Consider the following 23,962-nt stretch of genomic DNA (forward strand, 5'->3'; position numbering starts at 1 on the left):
TAAAAGACAGCGACAAAGTCACTTTAATGTCCTTGATAAGCAGACACTGGCAGGGGGGCTCTGTGGGCACGTGAGCATCAAGACGTGACCGCTGTACCCAATCTCCACTCAGCAATGTCCGCACACCCCGGCCTGGCAATAGGCTGACCGTGAGGTCTGCTCTGGGGGTGGTCCCTCTTCTGTCGGCATCTAGTTATTGGAGGACAGCAGGTCTTCCGGAAGCTGTGGGAGCTGGAGCTGAGCCCTGTCCCTGGCACATGCTGGGCTCTAGAACTCTGTCATCTTCTTGTGGGTGTCCGCCTTCCTCTGCTCCCGCTGCAGGCCCGCTTCCTGGGCCCGGAGCTGCCCCAGCTGCCGCTGGGCTCCTGCCAGCTTCTCCTGCAGCTGGGCCACGGTCACGCTGTGCCTAGAGGGAGGCTGCCACTCAGCATGGCTCCCGGGCCACTGCTACAAAGACCCCAGGATGCTGTGGCCCCTGCCAGGCATCCTCCCACCACGCAGACCCTCCTCAGACCCAGCTCACCACCTCCAGGTCAGGGCGAGATCCTGCAGATGAACTGCACTGGGCGCCCAGAGCAGGGCCGGAGGCATGGCCACCCTGGGGCCCATCCTCTGCCCCAAGTTCAGCCCCACACATACCGGCCAGTGTTGCGGGCGAGGGCCTCCTGGATGCCCCGGATGTCCCGCTGGGCCTGCTCAATCTTCTCCTCGGTCTGGAAGAGCCGCAGGCTCAGGGCCCTCTTGGTGCCCTTGCTGGCATGGTACAGCTCCTTGCCACTTCTCCTCCCAGGGGTGGCAGCTCCTGCCTCCAGGGTCCCAGGAGCCTGGCCCTGCAGCTTCTCATTCAGAAAGTCAAACACGCTCCGAGGGGGCGGGCGGCCCCCAGGCCTGCCTCCTCTGCCCCGGTATTTTGGGGCCCGACTAGTGCCAGCCTTGCTGCCCTTGGTCCTCTTCTGTAGGATCTCTGCACACTGGTCCAGCGACTTCCCTCGAGGCAGCACCACAGCGTGGATGGGCTCCACCCGGCCATCCGAGTGTCGGCCCAGACCTGGGGGCACAGGTGCTGGCACTGCTGCTGGATCCACTCCCACCACCCTGCACTGTGCAGAGGCAACCCAGCCCCTTCCCCAGGGCAGCACCCACTCACTCACCCTTGCCAAACTCATAGCCCATCTTGGCGAGCAGCCTGGAGCCGATGCCCCGCGTGTGCACCTCCCAGCCCGCAAAGGCAGAGCTGCAGGCCCTGTGGTCGGTGGCGCTGGGTCCCACCACTGCAGGAAACAGGGCAGGGACTTGGCCCAGCTGCACAGGGAACACCTGGGCTCTGGCCAGCCTTAGCCCGAGAGCTCAGTCCTCTCTCCATCTCATGGACACGGGGTTTCAGAAACCACCAACACATGGGACAGTCCTACAGGGATGCCTCCCGTCTTCTTCCTCACTGACCCCTCAGGGGGCTGGACACTGAAGCTCCCCCGCCCGTGGCTGTCTACAACCCCCCCCCCCCCCCCATCCACCACTAGACCCCAGGCCCCGAGTGGAAGCTCCAGAAGGAGCTGCTGCTTCCTGCTCTCTGTTCAGCTGGGCCTCCCCAGCAGTGGCCGACCCTCAGGTTGCACCATGGGGGACATGTTTGCACACGAACTCCTTGATGACAAAGGACAGGTCTTTGCGTCTGCAGGTTTGAGGACCTGCCCAGACCCCTCACACATGCTCTCATCCTCCCACCTCCTGTGGGGGCCTCTCTGTCTCTCCAGGCCCAACTAGTGCCCCCTGCTGTGCGTCATGCACTAGGCAGAGCCCCCCTCACCCGCGGTCACGCTCTGCCTTTCTGCTTAGGTGGCCAAGGTCCCCACCAGCCAGGAACTTCCTAGGGAGACTGCTGCCCAAGATGCTCCTTGCCCTGTACCTCTGGCATAGCTGGAATCGTCTGGGTCACCACTGTCTGAGTCAGAGGATGCTGCAGGCTCTGGGCGCAGTGGGGGAAGGATGCTGTCCCCCTCCAAAACGGCCTCCTTCAACAGCAGCGAGTCAAACTTGACTGTGTAGTAGCCGCTGTCCATATCTGGAAGCAAGGTCAAAGACAACGAGGTCAGCGGCTTCACAGGTGGTTGGAGACTCACTGGAAGTTGGGAGCAAGACGGGCAAGGCCAGGGGCACTCTCACTCCTCTTGGGCACAGAGCAGGGACCTGACACCCAACCAAAGGAGTGGTCATAGGGGATTAACACATATGAGGAATGGAGGGACCTTCCAGAAGGGCCTGAGGGAGGCCCATGGGCAGCCTCACCAGTGATCCGTGCTGGGTACCAGAGACCATCTGGTTGCTTGGCCAGACATGCAGAACCAGCCTGCAAGGAGCTCAGGTCCGGGTCCTGGAAGGGGCGCAGCTCATCCACAGGGACCACCTGCCCATGGGAGAACCTGCAGAGAGGGCCGCAGGGGCCGGGGCTCAGACACAGCCCACAGGGGGCATGTGAGCCCCAGAGAACCAAGTCTAACTATCTGGGCGTAGCCCGCAAGGGAGGGAGAAACAGGGAAACAAAACACACACAAACACGCGTCCACACATACACACAGACATACCATTTTTTGTACACATCCATACACACACGTGCACACACTTGTGCTGTCTCACTCTCGCTCTTGGGATGGACATGGCCCCTCTGAGGATGAGACTGCTCTCAGTTTTCTGGGCCAGGGGGACAGTGTGGCTGGCATAGTGCCCCATCGCCTCCACCAGACACACAGCCCCAGACGCAACCGGTAATCAGGGCAGGTGTTTGTGTGCTCATGTGGTGAGTCCTCCCCAAACCGATTAGCACAACCCACTTATAACAGTGGTGCCTTGACTTTCAGAGATCAGTGCACCAGTGAAATTAAAACTAAAACTGAGAGAGAGAGAGAGAGAGAGAGAGAGAGAGAGAGAGAGAGAGAGAGAAGGAGGAGGAGGAGGAAATGTGAGGATTGCAACCTTTATTTTGCCAAATAAAGACATGAGAAAACCAACCACATATCTACCCCTATGTGCCATCACTTCCAGAGGAAACTGCTTTAACCCCAGGAGAGCAGCCAGGACTGGCATCTGCCCATGACATGGAGCCCATGCTGGGCATGACTGTTGCTTGAGGCAGGAATTGGTCTGGCAGATACAGAGGGTCTCAGGGCAGCTCCTTCTCACACCTGGCTGTCCTCAGGCACCCAGGGAGCTGCCAATGGCCGAATGGCACCAGCAGCTGAAAGTCTGGGCCCCAAATGGACAGCAGTAGAGTCTGTGGTTAAAAAGCCCTGATCAAACGAGAAGCAAAACCGCTTGTTCAAAAGGGGGGACTAAACCCAGGTGAATGCAACTAAATACCGCCTTGGAGACACACACACACTGGCTCACACACACTTTCAGACTCACCCATGCACACAGATAGAGGCCTACATCCACAGACACCACCACTTAAACCTCTCTATAGGAACCTTCAGCAACATTAGAAACCTTAAAATTTGGTACATTCCTTAAACCTAGCAAGCACTTCAAAAAATTTTTGTAAAAAATAATGGAAGTATGCAAAGATTTAGCTATGGGGATGTTAACCGAATACTAAAGACTTAGAAATAGCCTACATTTCCAACCATGGGAAGTAGTTAATGGCAAATCTATAAAATGGTTTGAAGCCTAAGAGAATGGGGTAAATTGACAGATGGAATGAAAAGAGCTCTACGGGAGCTCCACGCATACAGAAAACTTCACATTTAACAGGAAGTGTTAGAAACGAGTCAGGAAAAGAGGGACTGTGCGTTTCATAAGGAAACAACTTAAAATTGTTTTTTCATATTTAAAAAAACAAAAAACAACTTGCCCAGCCAATGTGGCTCAGTGGTTGAGCATCAACCTATGAACCAGGAGGTCACGGTTTGATTCCATCAGGGCACATGCCCAGGCTGCAGGCTCGATTCCCAGTGTGGGGCGTGCAGGAGGCAGCTGATCGATGATTCTCTCTCATCATTGATGTTTTTATCTCTCTCTCCCTCTCCCTTCCTGGGGGGGGGATACACACACACACACACACACACACACACACACACACACACACAAACACCTCTAAAATATATTTAAAAATTAAAAAAACAACTCAATCACCACCTCACAATAATCACAGAAACACATGCCAGTGTCTCAAACATGTGAACCCGAGAACAAGCTTTTAGGACTGCATTCCCCGAATTCAGCTGGCCAAGTGCAGAGGTGACTGAATCTTTGCCACAGGAGAACAAGGCTAAAACTGGGCAAAACTGTCCAAACGCACAGCTTCTGAGCTCTGGAAGTTGACGGCAGCAGTGATGCCTGGATGGGGGTGTCTGCAGCATCCCCTGCAAAGCAGCAGGCGCAGAGGGTGGAAGTGGGGAAGACGGTAAAAACCAGGGCCTTGTGGCTAAAAGTGATGAAACCAATCAAAACTACCAGAGAACGGACAGGTCTGAAAGGGCCGCAGAGGGCTCCACCCTGCGCGCATCCTCTCTATGGAATGGTGCGCATGAATCAAGAGCTCTAAGACGTGCCAGGACAAAGGAAAAGTGGGGCTGAGGGGGCGCTGAGCTAGGAATGACACTCCCAACTACATAGATGGACTGGGAAGGAAGTGTTTGAGCACAGCCTCCGACTAAGTTCTGGCGGACCACTCAGCTGCAGAGTACTGCCTAGGAAGCCAGATTGAAAAGTAAAATTAAATTTAAAATCTGAGCAGAGCCATCAGAGGCTGCACACTATGGCAGGTGGGCAGACTGTAAGTTAGGTCCAGAAAATGTACTAAAATAAAACATTGGGAAAAACAATTCAGAATCCAGAGTTCCTAAAATATATCTGAAATGTCCAGTTTTCAATAAAAATTTATGAGACATGTAAACCAACAAAGTGTGACCCATATTAAGGAAAAAAAGCAGTTGATAGGGTCTGACTGAGTGGGCCAAGATGGTGAATCTAACAAAGACTTCAAAGTAGAGAGTATAAGTATGTTAAAGGAATTAAATGACAGTATAATGATGACGATTCAATAAATAGGGAATCTTAAAAGAGAAGTATAAATTATATAAGGAATCAAATAGAAATTCCAGGGCTGAAAAGTCAATGCTGAAATGAGAAATCACTCACTGGGACACTCTGGTCGCCAGTCTAGCATATAAGAAGTGAGGAAGTCATCCCTCTGTCCTAACAAAAAGTGCAATGAGTCCGGCCGGCGGGGCTCAGTGGTTGAGCGTTGACCTATGAAGCAGGTTACCAGAGACCTAGGTTTACGAGAAGAGAGAATTATTCATAGGTATTAGAAAGCTTCCCTTCATTACTCACCACCACGTCACTAATGGCCTGTTTATAACAATTCTTTGTAGCCAGTACTTTGTGTCTGGCTATCAATAAAATAATTACAAAGCACACTAAAATACACCGTGTACCAAAATATGGATAATAGAATCCTAAAAAAAGAGGGAGAGAAAGGGACAGGAATAATGTTTGCAAAATTGAAGAATAATGGCTGAAAGCTTCCCAACTTTGATGAGAGATATGAATCTATACATCCAAATAGTATAAAGTAAAAGAGACCCACACCAAGACAAACTGCTAAGACCCAAAGACAAAGACAGCATCTGAAGGTAGCAAGGGAAGTGGCTTTTCAGGGATGAGGATCCTCAGTAAGACTAACAGCTGATTTCTCATCAGAAACTATGGAAGCCACAGGCAGTGGGATGACATATTTAAAGTCTTGAAAAAAAAATGCTGTTAGACAAGAATCATATTTCTGGCAAAACTGTCCTTCAGAAATGAAGGAGAAATGGACATTCCCATGTAAACAAGAGCTGAGGGAATTTGTCACTAGTAGACTTGCCTACAAGAAACGCTAGTCTGGCTGGCATCGCTCAGTGATTGAATGTCGACCTATGAACCAGGAGTTCATGGTTCAATTCCTGGTCAGCCCACATGCCCAGGTTGCGGGCTTGATCCCCAGTAGGGGGCCTGCAGGAGGCAGCTGATCAATGATACTCTCTCATCATTGATGTTTCTAACTCTCCCTCTCCCTTCCTCTCTGAAATCAATTAAAAAGAGAAATGCTACAGAGCATTCTTCAGACTGTAATGAAAGGACAGACACTGGTCAGTAACTCAGGCTGTATGAGCGCTGGGAGAGGTAATCAGAGGCAAACAGAAAAGCAGTATTAAAATTTTTTGTTTGCAACTATTTTTCCTATGTGATTTCAAAGACAAATGTATAAAGCAGTAATCACAAACCTACATTTCTGGGCACACAATGTATAAAGGTGTAATTTGTAACAGTAACAACATAAAGGGAACTTCATAGTAGTTTTGTGTCCTACTGATGCTAACTTGGTATTGATTCAAACTAGACTGTTGTAAATTTACAATGTTAATCACAATTCCGAGAGTAACCATTAAGAAAATAACACAGAATAGAGGGTGGGGCAAAAGTAGGTTTAGAGTTGTGAGTATGTGAAATACAGAGTTTATTCTTGTATTATTAGTTATTAATTATTGTATTATTTTCCATACAAGCAACTGTAAACCTACTTTTGTCCCACCGTGTTTGCAGAAAAGGAGAAAGAATCAAAATGTTACAATGGGGACCTAGCTGATTTGGCTCAGTGGATAGAGCGTTGGCCCGTGGACTGAAAGGTCCTGGGGTCAACTCCAGTCAAGGGTGCGTACCTCAGCCCCAGTCAGAGTGCATGCAGGAGGCAATCAATCTATGTGTCTCTTTCACATCAATGTTTCTCTTTCTTTGTCTCTCCCTGTCCTTGGGTGAGGATTGACAACAACAACAAAAAGACAACAGTGGAAAAAACAAACATTAAAAAAGGCTGTAATGGAGGAATTGAGAAACAAAAAGATATGAGACACATAGGAAAAGAAAACTCACTGAGGCAAGTCCTTGCTTATCATAATTATTTATTTTGCATACTCTTCTTTTTTAATTAAATGTTTTTACTGACTTTAGAGCGAGGAGAGGGATAGAGAGAAACACTGATGAGAGAGTAACATGAATAAGCTGCCTCCTGCACGCCCCCTACTGGGGATTGAGCCCACAACCTGGGCATGTGCCCTGATTGGGAACTGAACCAGTGACTTCTTGGTGCATGGGACGATGCTGAACCACTGAGCAACACCAGCTGGGCTAACTTTATTTTTTATTTAAAAAAAATATTTTTTATGTTTTATTGGTTTCAGAGAGAGGAAGGGAGAAGGAGAGAGAGATAGAAACATCAATGATGAGAGAGAGAGATGGAGCCCGCAACCCGGGCATGTGCCTCCATTGGGAATTGAACCATGACCTCCTGGTTCATTGGTCAGTGCTGAACCACTGAGTCACTCTGACTGGGATTTATTCTTATTTTTAACTTAAAAAATAATTCTCACCTAAGGATATGTTTTTTTGTTTGTTTTGTTTTTAATAATTCTTTATTGTTGAAAGTATTACGTGTTCCCTTTATTCCCCCCAAGGGATATATATTTTTTTTAATTGATTTTAGAGCAGGAGAGAGACAGAGAGAAAGAAAAACTTCTATGTGAGAGAAACATCAATCAGTTGCCTCTCATATGCGCCCAACTGGGGATCGAACCTGCAACCTTTTGGTGATGGGAGGATGCTCCAACCAACTGAGCCACCAGGCCTGGGCTTGGCAACTACTTTAAATGTCAATGGATTAAACCATGGATTAAATGAAATAAATTAGAAGGATGGATTAAAAGATTATTCAATTCTATGCCTCTATAAGAGACTCATTTTGTGTCAAGATAGGTTGAGAGTGAAAGGAAAGATAATCCATGCAAATCCTATATAATAAAAGGCTAATATGCAAATCAACCAAACGGCAGAACAACCAGTCGCTATGATGTGCACTGACCACCAGGGGGCAGACGCTCAACACAGAAGCTGCCCCCTGGTGGTCAGTGCACTCCCACAAGGGGGTGCACCACTCAGCCAGAAGCCAGGCTCACAGAGCCTCTCCCACCTCTGCAGCAGCGCTAAGGATGTCTAACTGCCAGCTTAGGCCTGCTCCCTGCTAAGCCATCAGTTGGACATCCCCCGAGGGCTCCCGGACTGGGAGAAGGTACAGGCCGGGCTGAGGGACCCCCCTTCCTGGGTGCACAAATTTTGTGCACTGGGCCTCTAGTCTATAATACAGGGGTCCTTAAACTACGGCCCACGGGCCACATGCAAATACAAATATTGTATTTGTTCCCTGTGGGAAACTGTTTATTGCCTTCACTATCTGATAAGCATAGACAGAGGACCCCCCCCACCCCCCCAAGGCTGGGTGCCTTTGAAGCCCTAGCAAAGGTCAGAGCTAGGCGCCACCTCTGTTTGTCCAGACAGTGGTAGCTGAAACTACTCCCCCATTTATTATTATGTAAATCCTTGCTGATGGGCTAGTCTGCTTGTTACTAGGGCTATGCTATGGGGGTATCCCAGTTCAATAAAAGCTTGGTGAGGCCTGAGCACCGTGGAAGCCCTTCCTCCTGAGTTGGACTTACTCGCCTGGTCCCCCAATATTTCCAAATTACCTCGTGTCCTTTCTCTTTCATTTGTGTGCGGCTCCGCTTCCAGGTCCTAAATCCTGATCCACGCAGGACGTGGAGGGAAACATTTACCAACATCTGGCGCCCGATGGGAAAACTGGAAGTGAAGGTTTCGCTAGAGCGAAAAAATGAAGTTTCACCGGCAAGGTGAGGAACAAAGAATTCACCGTAAAGGTAGACACCTAAAAAGGTGGGGGGATATTCCACCGCACACAAACGCCCACAATCAGCTGCAGTAGTCCGGAGCTGTAGGCAGGGTGGGAACGTTTTCTTAACCAGGCTAACGGGGCAGGATTCGGCTTTAAAAAAGTAGATTCGGCCTTTAAAAAATTAAGAAACTTTATTATAGACTTTTGATTTGCATGTTTAAGGAGTTAAAATTTTAGAAGGTAATCTCTTATAGTTTTTGCATATTATAGAAGATAACCCTTGGTTTCTTGAAAAAGGTACATTAGATCTTGAAAGCTTGCCAAAAAGTTAGTTGGAACTTGAAAAAAGCTCAGCAGCAGGTAAAACTCACCTCACAAACCTGTTTTCCAGGGGGACACAATATCGCGTTTGCTAGCGCCTTTCAGAGAGGCTGAGGAGGAGCCTCCTCGCCTGGTTCCCCCCGCGCCTCCTAGAGAGGAGCGGGAAGAAAAATTGGAGGACTGGCCTTCACGGCCCCCTCCACCTCCACCTCCAAGTCCTAATCCTGAAATGTTTAATTCGCCGTCAATAGAATCACCTGTGCAAAGAGCCATCGGAGAAGGATTGAAGGACATGCCGGTGGAAGAAAGGCTTGCATTTCCTATCATGCAGATAGCTGACCCACAGCTCCCGAATCAGATAATAAGACACCATGTAAAAATTGACTTTAAAATGATAAAGGCCTTACGTGAAAGTCTACTTCAAAATGGTCCAACGGCTCCTTTTACAGGAGAAATTATGAATAATATTTCTGAAACATTCTTAATTCCTTATGATTGGTATCTCTAGCTCGTGCAACTCTGGATGGAGGAGATTATTTACTATGGAAAGGAGAATTTTTGGAGAAATGCCAAGAGCAAGCCCATTCAAACCACGGGCTGAACGCTCAAATAACTTATGAAATGCTAGCAGGACTGGGACAATATAACGACGTGCAGAATCAGCTAAATTATGTGCAGCTGGCATATGAGCAAAGTAGAGCTTGTGGAAGGGAAGCTTGGTGGGCTTTACCAGCAAAAGGGGACCCTGAGGGAGCTTTTAGTAAGTGCATGCAGGGGCCTTTAGAATCATTCTCTGATTTTGTGGCTCGTCTCACTCGAGCAGTGAGACAACAGATTCAACATGAGATAGCAGGAGACATTTTAATTCAACAATTAGCTTATGAAAACGCCAATGAGGATTGTAAGAAATGCCTGATGCCTCTGAGAAAAGGTAGTACCATTACAGAAATGATTCGAGCATGTCAGAATGTGGGGTCAGGCACTTTTCAAGCGAATTTACTCGCTGCCGCTGTAACCGTAGAAAATAAAAGGTGTTATAACTGGGAAGACAGGACATTTTAGAAAAGAATGTAGGCAACTAAGAAGGACACAAGGTGGCGCTCTAGGGAAAGGCGCGAACATCCCGCCTCCTGAGCGGATCAACACAGATCCAACCTCTCGGTGTCCTAGGTGCCAGAAGGGCTACCATTGGGTCGGCCATTGTAAATCGAGATTCCATAAAAATAGGCAGCCTTTATATCAAGACACAGGGTATGGCCAACCGCAGGGAAACGGCCAGAGGGGGTTCCCCCAGCCCCATCATTAAAAGGGGAGATCTGCCCTGCAAAGCCCACAGTGGACTCTCTGATCCGAACCACTCCAGGGAGCGCAGGCCTAGATCTTAACAGTACTATAGCGGTCACTCTGACCCCCAAGATGGCTCGGCAAGCTGTTCCTACAGGAATCTGGGGACCTCTGCCACCGGGAACTTTAGGATTAATTTTAGGGAGGAGTGGAAACACTCTGAAAGGATTAACTGTTTTGCCTGGGGTCATAGATTCAGACTATGAGGGAGTGATTAAAGTTATATTAGAATGTAATCACATTATGCAAATTACTCCAGGACAAAGGATTGCTCAGATACTACTTTTACCTTATGTTCAGCAAGGCGAGGCTATAAACAGGAAAAGAGGGGCGCAAGGGTTTGGAAGCTCAGACATCTATTGGATACAGGAAATTAGCAAAACCCGTCCTATGATTAATTTGAGAATAGAAGGAAAAATGTTTTAAGGGCCTAGTAGACACTGGGGCGGATGTCAGCGTTATCAGCAAAGAATTCTGGCCTCCAAGTTGGTCCGTGGTAGAAGCTATGGACTCAATTAGGGGGGTGGGAGTTCCTGATAACGCACAACGTAGTGCTGCAGTCTTAAGGTGGCAAGATGAGGATGGACAGACAGGATAGGATGGTTTCAGCCCTACATTGTCTATGGAATTGTAGTCAATTTGTGGGGCCGGGATGTCTTAGAAGGTTTACAAGCTTGTATTATTACCGGCAAAGGACAGCAGTTTAAAGCTCAGATGGGATATCAGACAGGTCAAGGTGTAAAAAAACCAGGAAGACGAGGATTAGGATATCAACCTTTTTAGGAGTGGTCACTGCTCAGTCTCTCGCCCCCATGCCGATCCTATACAATGGAAAGACAATAAACCTATATGGGTGGATCAGTGGCCATTAACCAAGGAGAAATTAGGTCATATTCATGAATTGATACAGGAACAAATAGAAGCTGGTCACATAGAGCCTTCCAATAGCCCTTGGAATACGCCTATATTTATTATACCTAAGAAGGCGGCAGGAAAATGGCGATTGTTACATGATCTTAGAGCAGTTAATGCTACTATGTATACCATGGGAGCTTTGCAACCTGGACTCCCAGCGTCTTCTCAAATCCCTCTAGATTGGTCTCTTACAGTAGATCTTAAGGATTGCTTTTTCACCATTCCCTTGGCACCTCAAGATAAACGAAGATCTGCCTTTTCAGTGCCATCTGTTAATAATATAGAACCCATGGAAAGATATCAATGGAAGGTTTTGCCTCAAGGAATGGCCAATAGCCCTACCTTGTGCCAAAAATATGTGGCTCAAGCTGTTCAGCCTTTAAGGGACAGATATTCCCGATGTTACATTATTCATTACATGGACGACTTGCTCTTAGCAAGTCCACGGGAAGAGCAGACTTTGGAAATGTTTTCCCAATTAGAAAAGGAGCTCCCTAAACGGGGCTTAAAAATTGCCCCAGGAAAGGTACAGAAAGAGACGCCTTTTAAATATCTGGGAACCATAATTGAAAACCAATGCATTAGGCCGCAAAAGGTGAAACTAAGAAAAGATTGCCTTAGAACTTTAAATGACTTTCAGAAATTATTAGGGGACATTAACTGGTTAAGACCTTACCTAAAAATCTCTATGGGAGAAATGATAAATTTATTTAATATACTTAGGGGTGACTCTAACCTTTCCTCACCCAGAACACTGACAGATGAAGCCAGAAAGGAGTTGTTAAGAATTGAGTAGGCGATATCCTCAGCCCAAGTAGCACGGGTACAGCCTGAATTGCCTTTATTGGGACAGATTAACCATACTGCAAATAGTCCTACTGGAGTCATCTTCCAAAATAAAGACTCTCCCGCTATTATTGAATGGGTCCGCCTAGGGTATCAGTCTTCTAAAACTGCTATTACTTACGTAGAACTGATGGCTCCATTGATATCTCAGCTTAGAAAGCGTTGCAGGCAGCTTAGAGGAGAAGAACCAAAATGCATCTATCTTCCCCTCACTGGGAAGCAATTAGAAATGTTATTTCAGACTGATATAAATTGGCAAATTGGGCTAAGTGGATATTCAGGGGAACTTAGCTGTCACCTATTAAAAGATAAACCACTACAATTTTTATATTATACCCCCATTATTATACCAAAAGATACTAGGCAGGAACCTATCCCTGGAGCATTAACTGTTTTTACTGACGGGTCATCTAATGGGAAAGCCGCCAATCATACAATAAATTCAGACCAAGTCATACTGACCAGTCATACTTCTGTGCAAAGAATTGAACTGGAAGCTATTAAGGCTGCATTGCAAGATTTCCAACAGCCTGTTAACATAATTTCTGATTCCTCTTATGCTTTGGGCCTAGTAAGCAGAATTGAAACTGCCCGGCTGAAATGGCTTAGTGACCAAAGTTTATTCTTACTATTTCAACAAGTCCAGCAGATTGTGCAGCAGAGACAATACCCTTTTTATATCACTCATATCAGGGCTCACAGTGTATTACCTGGCCCATTAACTAAAGGAAATGCACATGCTGATCAATTGGTTGCTTTATTAAAAGAGGCCTCAGAGTCTCATCAGCTTTTACATCAGCCTGCCAGAATGTTGTCCAAACAATTCTCAATCTCTCGACAGCAGGCAAAACAGACTATCAAGGAATGTCCCACTTGCATGTTACATCTACCTCAAGGGCCTAACATAGGAGTCAACCCTAGAGGTTTGCTAAGGGACCATATCTGGCAAATGGATGTAACACATTATACTCCTTTTGGACGTCTTGGGGCATTGCATGTCTCTGTAGATACCTTTTCAAAAGTCCTATGGGCTTCTGCATCTACAGGAAAAATGGCAAAACTGGTTATTAATCATTGCCCAGCTGCTTTTGCTGGCATAGGAACTCCAAAAATTATTAAAACTGATAATGGGCCTGCTTACACAGGCTGTCAATTCCAGGAATTTTGTAAAAGGTGGAAAATTCAGCACATTACAGGAATACCATATAATTCCCAAGGACAGGCCATTATTGAACAACAGCATTAGCGGCTAAAATCCCAACTTGAAAAACAAAAAGGAGGGATGATGGAGAAATCACCTACAGGTAGGCTGCACCAAGCCTTAATTACTTTAAATTTTTTCACTTGTGATGCTGATGGAAAGACACCTATGAAGCTACATTGGTGTCAGAATAAAACAAAAGAAAATGATCTAGTTAAATGGAAGGATCCAGAATCTGGTTTATGGAAGGGACCTGACCCATTATTAACCTTTGGCAGAGGGTATGCTTGTATATTCCCAGAGAATTTTTCCAAACCTGTGTGGATTCCTGCTAGAAATATTAAACTGCATTAGGGATCCAAGAAAGAAACCAGCCAGACCAATGAGGACCTTGCGCCTGGAGCCACACCATGCAGCTGCAGACAATCAACTCCCTCAGCCACAGAGAGCAGCGACTCCAAGCAGTCCACTGAAGATGAGGAGCGGGAGGACGAGCCAGACAACAAACAGCCCGGAGACCACCTGGAGCATGGTAAAGAAGAGGGTACAGACGCCTGACGCCTGAGAACGTCTTTCTTGCCATGCTAGCAGTAATCATCTGTACAGTAATATTACCTAGGGCAAATGTGGAAGTATTTCAGACTTATGCTCCTGACCCTTCATGAGTAAGAACCCTTATGTGGGCTGATCCCCCGCCTAATGTAGTATCCAGTAGGAACATGGGTAGGGCAAGGAAGTAGGGGACTATCACTACTTGCTCCTGGGAGAGGTGCAGAAAATGTAACTATGAGCTTGTCTATACAAAAAGAAATTGACAGCCAGTTTAAAATTGAACTGCCATAGCCTAGAGCAAAGAATATCCTTACATGATATTATTCTACAATGTCATTAATAATTTTTGATATTTTACAACAGCATATTATACATTTATCCCAAACAAACTAATTCTTTGAATGTTTGGCAGCAATTTAATATGGACATGAAAGGATTTAACCCCTTACACTGTGTGGAGGGCCCCCTGGGAAGGCATTTGAGCATTCTATATTGGCTTCTCTCGCCCTTTTTGCCAAGAGGGTCCCTCTTCTCACAATCCAATTGCCTACAGTTGTTGCCTGTGTTCTGTGTTCATGCTGAGGTCATGGTGGCTGGTACCATGGATCTGTCTCTCACCCAATGGCGTGAGCTGGGCCCTCTCTGGAGAAGAAACCTGGGTTCCCCAAGATATGTGATCAATGCCGGGGCCCCGCCAGCAGGCGAGGGAATCCAAAGGCAGTTGCTGGGCATGGAGGCCACAGGGGCATAGGCTACCAAGGAGACAGAACTGAACCTCACATCACCCTGCTTGGCCCCGGAGGATGGCTGGTTAGCCAGAGACGGGTAAGATTCCTCAGGGAGTAATGACCTAAGACAGGCACAGTCGCAGAGGGGCCTCAGGGGAGCACTTGGGGATCAACAGAGGTGGGGCACAGATCCTCATCCCCCCAACTATGCAGGGGCTTGAACACTCGCCCCTTCTGAGGGAGGTCTCCTGCCCCCATGGCTGCTTCTCGTTTCCCATGTCCAGCCCAGATCGGGATCCAGATAACAGAAAGAGACTTGGCCCAGCTCAGATCAGGAACAGAAAGAGACTTGGCCCAGCTCAGATCAGGAACGGAAAGAGACTTGGTCCAGCTCAGATCAGGACCCGGATAAGAGACTTGGCTGAGAGCAACTACCCTATATCTAAAATCCAGCCTAACACCAGGAATGCTCAGGGCCTCCTCAAGGATGCAAAATAATCCTTTCCACTAATATTTACAGTGTAAACTAAGATTGTTGTTAGAGTATTAAATTTGACAGTAAAATAGTAGTCAAGTTTTCAGATTAATTAAAATTGGCTCAAGAAGTATTAACCAAAATTTTCATTTCATGGTAAAATTGCTTAACATGCAATGAACCTAAAGCAGTCATATTTTTGTGCAGAAAAAATTAAAATTTAAAGTTATCTAGACGGCATTAAAAATTTTCCAAAAGCCTCCTAATAATTAAATAAAAAAAGGGGGATAGTGGAAAAATACCACGTAAGGAAAAACATCCTGTAACTAATTTACATCTAGAAAAAAATTTTTTTCATTTGTAATGCTAACAGCAAGACACCCATGAAAAACATACTTGATGTCAAAATAAGCCAAAGGAAAATCATTTGGGCAAATATAAAAAGGATCCCCCAAGTAAAATTTCCATTATTAACCTTTGGTTGAGAATACGTTTGTATATTTTCAGAAAACAACTCCAAGACCATCTGGATTCCTGCAACAACGGATCCCGAAGAGAAACTGACCAGACTGCTCCAGCCACAAAGACAGGAGAGACAGTTCAGAGATGGAGATGGTGAGGATGCCTTGCCATGCCACCAGTCAGCAGCTGTGCGTCGCTGCAGGTTGCCCAGGACCAAACCAGAGAGGGTCGGACCTGCATTGCCACCATTTGTCCACCATCCAGAACCGAAATATCATTGCTGACATTTACACATAAGGAACTGTCTGACATTGAAACTTGGACTCAGAACTGTTGGACATTGAATTTGGGACTTAAACATTTTTTGTTCTTATATGTTTATTTCTGGTCTGCAGATATAAGATCTTTAAGGAAAAAATAAAGGGGAGATGTGGGAAACTGTTTATTGCCTTCACTATCTGATAAGCGTAGACAGAGGACCCCCCGAAACCCCCCGAAGGCTGGGTGCCTTTGAAGCCCTAGCAAAGGTCGGAGCTAGGCGCCACCTCTGTTTGTCCAGACAGTGGTAGCTGAAACTGCTCCCCCATTTATTACTATGTAAATCCTTGCTGATGGGCTAGTCTGCCTATTACTGGGGGGTCGCCTGCCTAAGGGCTATGCTATGGGGGTATCCCAGATCAATAAAAGCTTGGTGAGGCCTGAGCACGGGGGAAGTCCTTCCTCCTGAGTTGGATTTACTCGCCTGGTCCCCCAATATTTCCAAATTATCTCGTGTCTTTTCTCTTTCATTTGTGTGCGGCTCTGCTTCCAGGTCCTGAACCCTGATCCATGTAGGACGTGGAGGGAAACATTTACCAACAGTTCCCGTTTTGTTTTTTTACTTTAAAATAAGATATGTGCAGTGTGCATAGGAATTTGTTCATAGTTTTTTTTTTAAACTATAGTCCGGCCCTCCAACCGTCTGAGGGACAGTGAACTGGCCCCCTGTTTAAAAAGTTTGAGGACCCCTGCTATAATAATAAAAGCATAACATGCTAGTTAGACCAGACGTCCTTCTGGATGAAGCCGGGGCTGTGAGTGAAGCCTGGATCCCGGGTGCCTGCCGGCGGCCAGAGGGAGAGAAGCTTGGGTCCCGAGTGCCAGAGGGAAGCCGGTGCTGGCAGCCGGGGGAAGGAAGGCCTACTCTTGCACGAATTTCATGCATCGGGCCTCTAGTAGTACCATAAGCTGGGATGGCTACACTGGTATCAGACATTAGAGACTCCAGTCAAGATAGAAAAGAGCAATGCTGTACACATGAAACTAATGTAACATAATAGTGAATGTCAAATGTAACATCAGTGAAGAAAAAGATAAAGAAAAATACAATGATAAAAGCATCAACCGATGAGGAAGATAATATAATTATAAACTTTTACAAGCTAACAACACAGTCCCAAAAATACATGAAATAAAAATTGATAGAATTAAAGGATGAAATAGGATAAGAGCTGAGACACCAACACCCCACTTTCAACAGTGCACAGAGAAACCAGACAAGACTCTGAGGAAGGAGAGAACTTGGGTGTGCCAACAGCATGGACCAGCCAGCCCTCCAACGCCCAGCTGCAGAGCACACAGCCTTCCCCGGGACCAGAATATTCTGCAGGACAGGACATTCGTGGGGCCTCAACCCGGGTCTCAATAAATTTTAAAACACCGAAATCATAAAAAGTACCTCCACCAACCATGGGGACTGAGTTTACAAATCAACAACAGAAGGAAATCTGGAAGATTCACAAATATGTGGAGATTAAGCAGTGCAGTCTTGACCAAGGGCTGATGAGGGGGTCAGGGGCCAGGCAATACTCAGTTGAATGACCATGGAAACAACACACCGAAGCTGTGGGCTCTGAGAAAGCAGCTGCAAATGCCTGCAGTAGGGAGGAGGGAAACCTCAAGTCCTTAAGCTCACTGTACACCTTGAAGAATCAGAAAAAGAGCAAACTGAACCCAAAGCAGCAGCACAGGAAGAAATAGTAAAGGCACGAGTGGAAATAAATGCCATAGAAAAAAAAGGAAAAACAATATGGAATCAACAACCAAAAATAAAATAAAACAAAACTGACAAAGCTTGAGCTAGGCTGACCAAGAAATAAGAGCGCACTCAAGAGACTGAACCAGGAAAGAAAGTGGGGACCTACTTCCCACCCTACAGGACACACAGGACTGCCAGCGACTGCTGTGAGCAGCTCTATGCCAACAAATTAGGTAGCTCGGATGGAAAGGGAAAAATAATAAAAACACACAAATTACCAAAGTAACAACTACTGGGGCCAGAGGCGCCATCTATTGATTTTTTTTTTCCAGAGAAAGACAAACATCGATGTGAAAGAGAAACATCAATTGGCTGCCTCCTACACATCTCCTACCAGGGATCAAGCCCAGAGGCGCCATCTAGAAGAGGCTCCCACTTGCCAAAGGTGGACAATCTGCCCACCAAGTGTGGCTCAGCGGTTGAGTGTTGACCTCAACCGGGAGGTCATGGCTCGATTCCTGGTTGTGGGCTTGATTCCCAGTGGGGGGGGTGCGGCAGGCGGCTGATCGGTGATTCTCTCTCGTCATTGATGTTTTTAACTCTCTCCCCCTCTCCCTTCCTCTTTGAAATCAATAAAAATATATTTAAAATTTTATAAAAAATTGGCACAGTCTGAGCCTCATTAAGGATCAGAATCACAATAGACTGAAATTCATCAAATATATTTAAATCCATGGGTCCTCATCTTCTCAGGATGAAAGAGAACGAACTCACTGGTTCTCTTAAGTAAACAAAACAGAAAATCCCAGCATTTCCCCACCTTTTCTGTGACTGAGCCACTGAGCAGCAAACCATAGACGAGGGAGGGTGTCTCCGTGTACCATTCCAGCTAATAAGTGAAATGAACCAACAGAAGGAAGAGATCCCTATACGCAATTCCAGCTGAAGCCACGAACGGCACTGAGTACCACTAGTTGTTTATGTGACAAAGGAAAGCCAGTCACCGGGGCCTCCTGATGCAAGAACAGCACCTAGAGTCTTTGCCACGAATGCACTCAGGTCCCTGGACCCCACTGCCGGCCTGCGGGCAACAGAGGGGGTGTGCTGGACTGTACCAGGGGCTTCGATGCTGGCTCAAAGGGTCCGGTCCTATGCTTGCTTCCGTAGCACACATACTAAAACTGGAACAATACAAAGATTAGCACGGCCCCTGTGCAAGGATGACATGCAAATTCAGTGAAGTGTTCCATATTTAAAATAAAATAAAATGGTCCAGTCCTTTGACAGGGGAACTGTGAGGCCAGGAAGGGCAGGGAGAAAGGATGCACAGCCACTCAGACACAGTGGGCCTGGCAGTGAGTGGAGAAACCAGTGTGCATACCAGTTTGTCTTGTAAAAGAGATACACACCAAAGTGCTAAGGACAGCCTCCCGGGAGGGGGAGGCATGGGATAGAGTGGGGGTCAAAGGATACTCCATGTTATCTATTTTATTGTTTGTAAAGACCCAAAGCAAATGTTAAAAAAACCTCAGACCTGGGTGGAGAAAGGGAGGTGTGTGGGGGGAGTCAGCTGGGCCTAAAGCCGTGCTGGAAAGCAGAGTAGCTCTGGGCAGCCCCAGTGGTCGTGGAACACCTCCCGAGACTGCTGCACAGGTGAGTTAACATGTGAGACAGAGACCTGGGGACAGTGCCGGGCGCAGAGGAGGCAGCTGAGAGGTGGGACATCACGCAGGGAAGCACAGAGATTCCGGCACAGAGGCCAAAAGGCTGAGTCCTCTGCTCCTGCATCTGTGCTGCCGACACGATGTGTCCACCGGGGAAACTCACGACACACTCTGACCTACCCACTTTTCTGCACATACACTAAACTTTAACAAATGTGCAGAAAAGAAGGGAGGAAGAGAGGGAGGGAGGAGATATTTGCCAAATAAGACTTGGAACCTAGCAAAAGCCTATTAAGAAATAGAAAGGCCCTGGCCGGTTTGCCTCAATGGATAGAGCATCAGCCTGCAGAATGAACGGTCCCAGGTTCGATTCCGGTCAAGGGCATATGCCCTGGTTGTGGGCTCAATCCCAGTAGGGGTGTGCAGGAGGCAGCCTATCAATGATTTTCATCATTGACGTTTCTATCTCTCTCTCCCTTCCTTTCTGAAATAAATAAAAATATATATATTAAAAAAAAAAAAGAAATAGGAAGACTGCCCTAGCCAGTTTGGCTCAGTGGACAGAGCATCAGCCTGTGGACTGGAGGGTCCCAGGTTTGATCCTGGTCAAGGGCACTTACCTAGATTGCAGGCTTGAACCCCGGTCCTGGTCGGGGCATGGGTGGGAGGTAACCAATCGATGTGTCTCTCTCACATTGATATTTCTCTTCGCCCTTTACCCACCCTCCCCCCTGCCACTTTCTCTGGAAATGAAATATCCTCGGGTGAAGATTAACAACAAAAGAAAGAAAAAGAGATAGACCAAAGAACTAGAGACAGTTACTCTGAACTGTTGCCTAAAAATGTAAATTATCTACTAGGGATTTCAATAAACACTCCTTTTAGAGGTGAAGTAAAAGGAGCAAAATTGAAGTTATGCTCTAAGAGAAAGACAAAACAACTGTGGAAACAGATGAGGTTCTATTGTTAAATCTGTCGGGTATGATGATGAACTGGAGACCTTTTTTTATAACATCCTTAACAGTCAGGTGAAGGTGCATCCTGAAGTATTTATAGGTAAAAACCCAGTCACCCCTGCAATCTTCTTTTTTTTTTTTTTAAATATATTTTATTGATTTTTTACAGAGAGGAAGAGAGAGGGATAGAGAGTTAGAAACATCGATGAGAGAGAAACATCGATCAACCGCCTCCTGAACACCCCCTACTGGGGATGTGCACGCAACCAAGGTACATGCCCTTGGCCGGAATCAAACCCGGGACCCTTGAGTCCGCAGGCCGACGCTCTATCCACTGAGCCAAACCGGTCAGGGCACCCCTGCAATCTTCTTAAAAGTGGTCGAGGGGGAGAGAAGCAGGACAGGGAGAGGGGATGAAACAAGACTGGCAGAAGGATGACAAATGATGAACAAGATGACAACGTGGGAGGTCACCATACCACCCTCTCCAATTTTGTGCCCGGTGGCAAATGTCCATAATAAGCATAAACTTTAGAAGTTTAACTCTGAAGAATAAAACTGGTGATGGGGGAGGTCCCTTCTTTTCAACATAAGCCTCTTCTACTCTTGATTTACCAGAGAAAATCCAAGGAAACACCCAAACAAGGACAATGGCTCGAATGCACCAGGAGCGAGCTCCCTCCTGCTGGCACTCTGCTGGACACACAGGGACCAGACGCTCGCACAGAGGGAAGCCACGACCCCCGTGGCTCGAGGGCCCAGGCGCAGAGCTTTACCTGCAGTTGTCCAGGAAGCGGCATTTGCCCTCCAGGAAGAAGGGACAGGGCTTCAGGGACTTGTGGGTGGGGTACAGGTAGAGGACCCGCACACCCGCGGAGCCGTCCTCTGCCTCTTCCGTGCCCACGACCATGGCGTTGTGATACTCCAGGGTGCCCCAGGAACTGTGGTAGGGGGCGTTCACCTTCGTCCCACTCAGCTCTCCCTCATCCTCCGTGTCCTCCCCTTCATCCTCCTCCAGTCCAGGCTGGCTGGGTCCTGGCCCAGCCTTTCTTTCAGGAACAGTGTCCAGTTCTGCCCTGGGGGCTACTGGCGCCTCCACTGCTTCAGCAACAGCCTTCTGGAAAGCCAGGTACTCGGCGGCGTCCTGCTCTGGGCGCTCTCCGTCCAGGGTGGCCAGCAGCTTGCTCTTCCGGACAGACACCAGGCTGGCCTCGGTGAGCTGGATCAGCTCCTTCAGGTCTCCCTGGAGCTGGCGCAGGTCGGCCAGCTCGGCGGGATCCAGGCCGGCACCCAGGGCCAGCTCCACCTGCTGCAGCTGGGCGCCGTAGGTCCGGAGCGCGGCCTGGAGGCTCTCCTCGTCCATCACGCGGGGGAAGGCTGGTTTCCCGGGTCGGCAGGGCGGTCCTGGGTCCTCACGGGGGTGGTGGGAGCAGAGCTGCAAGGAAGGGAAGCCAGGTGAGCCCGGGATCTGCCGCCTGAACTGCCAAGCCGCCGCCCTGAGGCTGACACCGAGCCCGGAGCCGACGGCAGCACTCGGGACCTCACCGATCTCTCACGACGGCCCGCGGAGCCGTGTGCGCTCCTCCCCCGTTTGAGGGACGAGAAACAGGCTCGAAGAGATGATCCGCTCCGAGTGGCCTCGGCTCCCTTCCGGCCTCTCGGCCCCGCGTCCCCCGCCTCCTAACCCCGAGTCCGCTCAGGACGCTGCCCCTCGGCCCAGCCTCCGCCTGGCCTGCCCCCTGTGACGGGTGGCCCAGACCGCGCCCCTCGACCCGGGCCGGGAACTTCCTCCGCGCAGTCACCCGGCCGCGCCATAGAAAGGCGGCCAGCCTCACCGGCTAGAGAGGCACGGTACCCGGCTTCCGGCACCGTAGCCGGCCAGCACTTCCTCCCGAGCGCCGCCGCAGCCGGAAGTGCCTATCGCAGGGGCCGCCGGGAGAGCTCCTACCTTCCCCGGGCGGCGGGCCGCTTCCCATCGGGCACTGCGCGGAGCAGCGCGGGTCAGCGTGGGGTCAACGGGTCAGGCGCGCGGCGGCTCCGGCCCGGGCGGGCGCAGGTAGGCCGGGGCTGGGCGCCGGGCCTGACGCCGGTGTCGGGGCGAGGGCTCCGGGGCCTCCCGCTGCCGACCGGCCACTGCACCACACCCGCCTCCGAAAAGCGGGGTGTCCCCGTATGTCGCCTGCAGGGCTCCTGCCGTGAGCCCTGCGCCACCTGATCGGCGGGACCGAGTTTGAGCGAAGGCGCGGTGACCCCCGTCTGGCAGGGGAAGCGAGTCTCTGGCGGCGCCAAGCGGGAGTGGAGTAGTGGGGGGCGCCCTGCGCTCCGCAGGGAGCTGTAGGCGGTGTTGGAGGCATTGCGGGGCGGGGCCGCAGGGCGGTGGGCCGGGTCAGGTCGCCAGGGTGGGGAGGCTGGGCGGTCCCAGGCCTGGACTCAGCTCCTGGCACCCTGGCAGGATGTACACGCTGCTGTCGGGGCTGTACAAGTACGTGTTCCAGAAGGACGAGTACTGCATCCTGATCCTGGGCCTGGACAATGCCGGGAAGACGGTACGCTTCCCCCCGTCCGAGGCCCCGCTGGCCTGGGCCTTGCCCTGCCTGCTCCGAATCCAATCCCCATCCAAGGCCTTGGGACACCCAAATTCATTCCCCACCCAAGGCCATGGGACAGTCCCCGCCCGCTGCTTTAACAGCAAAACGTCTGTTTGCGGAATAAGCCCGTTGAAAACGACTCTAGTGCCTCCTGCCTGTCTCTTCCTGTCCCTCAGACCTTCCTGGAGCAATCAAAAACCCGGTTTAGCAAGAACTACAAGGGGATGAGTCTCTCCAAAATCACCACCACCGTGGGTCTGAACAGTAAGGGGGCGATGAGCGCGGGGGTGTGGGTCCTAGCCCAGAGGGTGCTGTGTCGTCCTTTGAGGCCACCAGCTCCTGGTGGGCCCACCTCAGGAGCACGGGAGCGGGTGCTGTTCGCAGGGGAGCGGTGAGACTGTCATGGACCTGGGCCACAGCCTGACCGGGACTCTTCTCTCCCCAGTCGGCACTGTGGACGTGGGGAAGGCTCGACTCATGTTCTGGGACTTAGGGGGGCAGGAGGAGCTGCAGTCTCTGTGGGACAAGGTGAGACGGATGCCCAGGCCACCTGCCTCCCACGCCATTTCCCTCCAGGTGGCACCCTTGTCCAGTCCCCGCTTTTCCAAAGGGCCTCAGGCTCACCTTCTTTACTCGGTCACCCTCTTTGTTCCTGAAGCTCCCCCCATTCTACCCTGGCTCCTGCAACAGTCCCCTGAGGGTGAGGATCCACTTCCTTCCTTTGGGCGCAGAGGTGTTGCTAATGAACATAGGGTGAGACACGGTGGCCCAGAGCCAGATGGGGGGCACAGTGCCGGCGTGCCCAGCGCATCGGCCTGGCCTCCCCACCTGGCCCTTCTCTCCGCTCTGGCTTAGGCGCATCCTCCAGAGTCAGGCCAAGATGCCCATGCCACTCTCTCTTGACACAGGGTTTGGGCATTTCTGAGGCAGTGGCGCCCTTCCCCGCACCCCAGGCACGGGGGTAGCAGCGAGGAGGACAGACCCAGCTCCTGCCCTTACGCAGCTCCCTCGGTGAACTGGCGCGATGGGCATGCTGGGCTAACGTTGGGGGCACAGGCATGTCTTCCCGGCACTTGCTGGTGGCCCATGTGTTCAGAACTTAATAGCAAGGTCCTGATTTCTGGTTTGATCCCAGCAGCAGGTACCCGGTCACCCTTTCCTGCCCCTCCCC

General features: G+C 49.4%; 3 protein-coding genes and 1 pseudogene across 7 annotated transcripts in view; 3 read left to right on the top strand and 1 right to left on the bottom strand.

The window, feature by feature from the left end:
- Positions 1–9,518, top strand: part of ZBTB46 (zinc finger and BTB domain containing 46) — a 62,428-nt gene extending 52,910 nt beyond the window's left edge. Inside the window, exons 5-6 of the mRNA XM_059705009.1 lie at positions 8,602–8,747; positions 9,295–9,518. Coding sequence (XP_059560992.1) covers positions 8,602–8,724 — 123 coding nt within the window. The 3' untranslated portion in view covers positions 8,725–8,747; positions 9,295–9,518. The remainder of the gene's footprint in view (positions 1–8,601; positions 8,748–9,294) is intronic.
- On the bottom strand, positions 1–22,290 carry ZGPAT (zinc finger CCCH-type and G-patch domain containing). 3 transcript variants are annotated; one of them, XM_059705012.1, is made up of 7 exons: positions 22,152–22,290; positions 20,980–21,638; positions 2,287–2,420; positions 1,907–2,062; positions 1,152–1,271; positions 640–1,048; positions 1–406 (listed from the first exon to the last, which is right to left on the bottom strand). In XM_059705012.1, exons 2-7 carry the CDS (start codon positions 21,564–21,566, stop codon positions 268–270), a joined length of 1,545 nt encoding a protein of 514 aa, XP_059560995.1. In that variant the 5' UTR covers positions 21,567–21,638; positions 22,152–22,290; the 3' UTR covers positions 1–267. The 3 variants fall into 3 exon arrangements, with proteins under 3 accessions (XP_059560995.1, XP_059560994.1, XP_059560993.1); XM_059705011.1 differs by having other exon boundaries at positions 22,039–22,177; XM_059705010.1 differs by lacking the exon at positions 22,152–22,290 and adding an exon at positions 21,749–22,032.
- Positions 18,739–18,839, top strand: LOC132240328 (U6 spliceosomal RNA; annotated as a pseudogene).
- The window catches only part of ARFRP1 (ADP ribosylation factor related protein 1), a 6,214-nt gene continuing 4,377 nt past the window's right edge, over positions 22,126–23,962 (top strand). For 2 of the 3 annotated variants that reach the window (XM_059705025.1, XM_059705027.1), the window contains exons 1-4: positions 22,126–22,259; positions 22,656–22,749; positions 22,968–23,055; positions 23,237–23,319. In XM_059705025.1, coding sequence (XP_059561008.1) covers positions 22,657–22,749; positions 22,968–23,055; positions 23,237–23,319 — 264 coding nt within the window. In that variant the 5' untranslated portion in view covers positions 22,126–22,259; position 22,656. The remainder of the gene's footprint in view (positions 22,260–22,655; positions 22,750–22,967; positions 23,056–23,236; positions 23,320–23,962) is intronic. The other variant, XM_059705028.1, reaches the window with a different exon arrangement.

The sequence above is a fragment of the Myotis daubentonii genome, chromosome 8, assembly GCF_963259705.1.
Source record: "Myotis daubentonii chromosome 8, mMyoDau2.1, whole genome shotgun sequence".
In the NCBI taxonomy this organism is placed as follows: Eukaryota; Metazoa; Chordata; class Mammalia; order Chiroptera; family Vespertilionidae; genus Myotis; species Myotis daubentonii.